This window comes from Cucurbita moschata, unplaced genomic scaffold (assembly GCF_002738365.1).
Source record: "Cucurbita moschata cultivar Rifu unplaced genomic scaffold, Cmos_1.0 Cmo_Scf00026, whole genome shotgun sequence".
NCBI classification, from domain to species: Eukaryota; Viridiplantae; Streptophyta; class Magnoliopsida; order Cucurbitales; family Cucurbitaceae; genus Cucurbita; species Cucurbita moschata.
Genome location: NW_019268542.1, coordinates 2,866,214 through 2,867,206, shown reverse-complemented (window position 1 = coordinate 2,867,206; position 993 = coordinate 2,866,214). Strand labels below are relative to the sequence as shown.

The 993-nt window shown below is 37.2% G+C and overlaps 1 protein-coding gene across 1 annotated transcript in view; it reads left to right on the top strand.

The window, feature by feature from the left end:
* Nucleotides 1-587: 587 nt before the first annotated feature.
* The window catches only part of LOC111461979 (calmodulin-binding protein 60 G-like), a 4,820-nt gene continuing 4,414 nt past the window's right edge, over nt 588-993 (top strand). The window contains exons 1-2 of the mRNA XM_023105625.1: nt 588-737; nt 862-940. Coding sequence (XP_022961393.1) covers nt 637-737; nt 862-940 — 180 coding nt within the window. The 5' untranslated portion in view covers nt 588-636. The remainder of the gene's footprint in view (nt 738-861; nt 941-993) is intronic.

Here is a 993-nt window from a genome sequence, read left to right as displayed (position 1 = left end):
AACAAGCGCATTTTAAAAACTCTGAAGCTAACGACGATATGTAACTGGCCAAAGCGGACAATATCTACCAGCAATGGACTAGAGCTAGACATCAGATTGTGAAATTCCACGTCAGTTAGAGAGGAAAACAAAACATTCCTGATAAGGGTGTGGAAATCTATACCCAACAGACGCATTTTAAAAACTCTAAAGTTAATGGCGATACATAACGGGTCAAAACAGACAATATCTACTAGCGGTGGGCTTAAAATAATCAGAAATAACGAGGTTACGTGATATACGTGGATAATTGTGTTATTTAAATAAGTATTGAAAGCAACCCACCACTAATCTTGAAAGAAAAGATATCATGGCTAGGCATATGTCATGAACAACTTTTGAACGTAAATTAACCCAAATTTTATGGAATGAAATTACTCGAGAATTCCAAAACCCTAATCTTGGTCAAAATATCTGTCTGCCATGAAACTTCCTTGTATTTGTATAGAAATGAAGGAGGACAAAGACATGGCCTAGAGTCTTCCAAATATCATATATAAATAATACCACCCAATAGCGCAGAAGCTACCCACGCATCTTCCTTTGAGTATCATTTGTTTGAGCCACAAGAGCCAAGGGTGGTTAGGTTTATATAAAATGGATACTCAAGCTGTAAAAGACAAGGGGCCGGTTTGGGATGTCGATGAGTTTGAAGATACTCAATCCAGCTCAAGAACACACCCAATTTTTCTTAATGGGTTTTGTTTCTTTTTCTTTGATCTCTTTTGTTTTCTGTTTATACTTGTTTTAATTGCTTAAAAATTGTTCCTTTTTCTGAGTTTTCTCTCTCTTTGTGTTGTTTGGAACTGTTGGGTTTTTCAGTTTGGAAGCTGAATCTGTTCTATATCAGGGTTTGTCTGCTAGACAAGTGGCCATATTCGAAGGTTTCATTCGCTCAGTGGTACTAATTTCATCTCTCTCTCTCTCTCTCTCTCTCTCTCTCTCTCTCTCTCT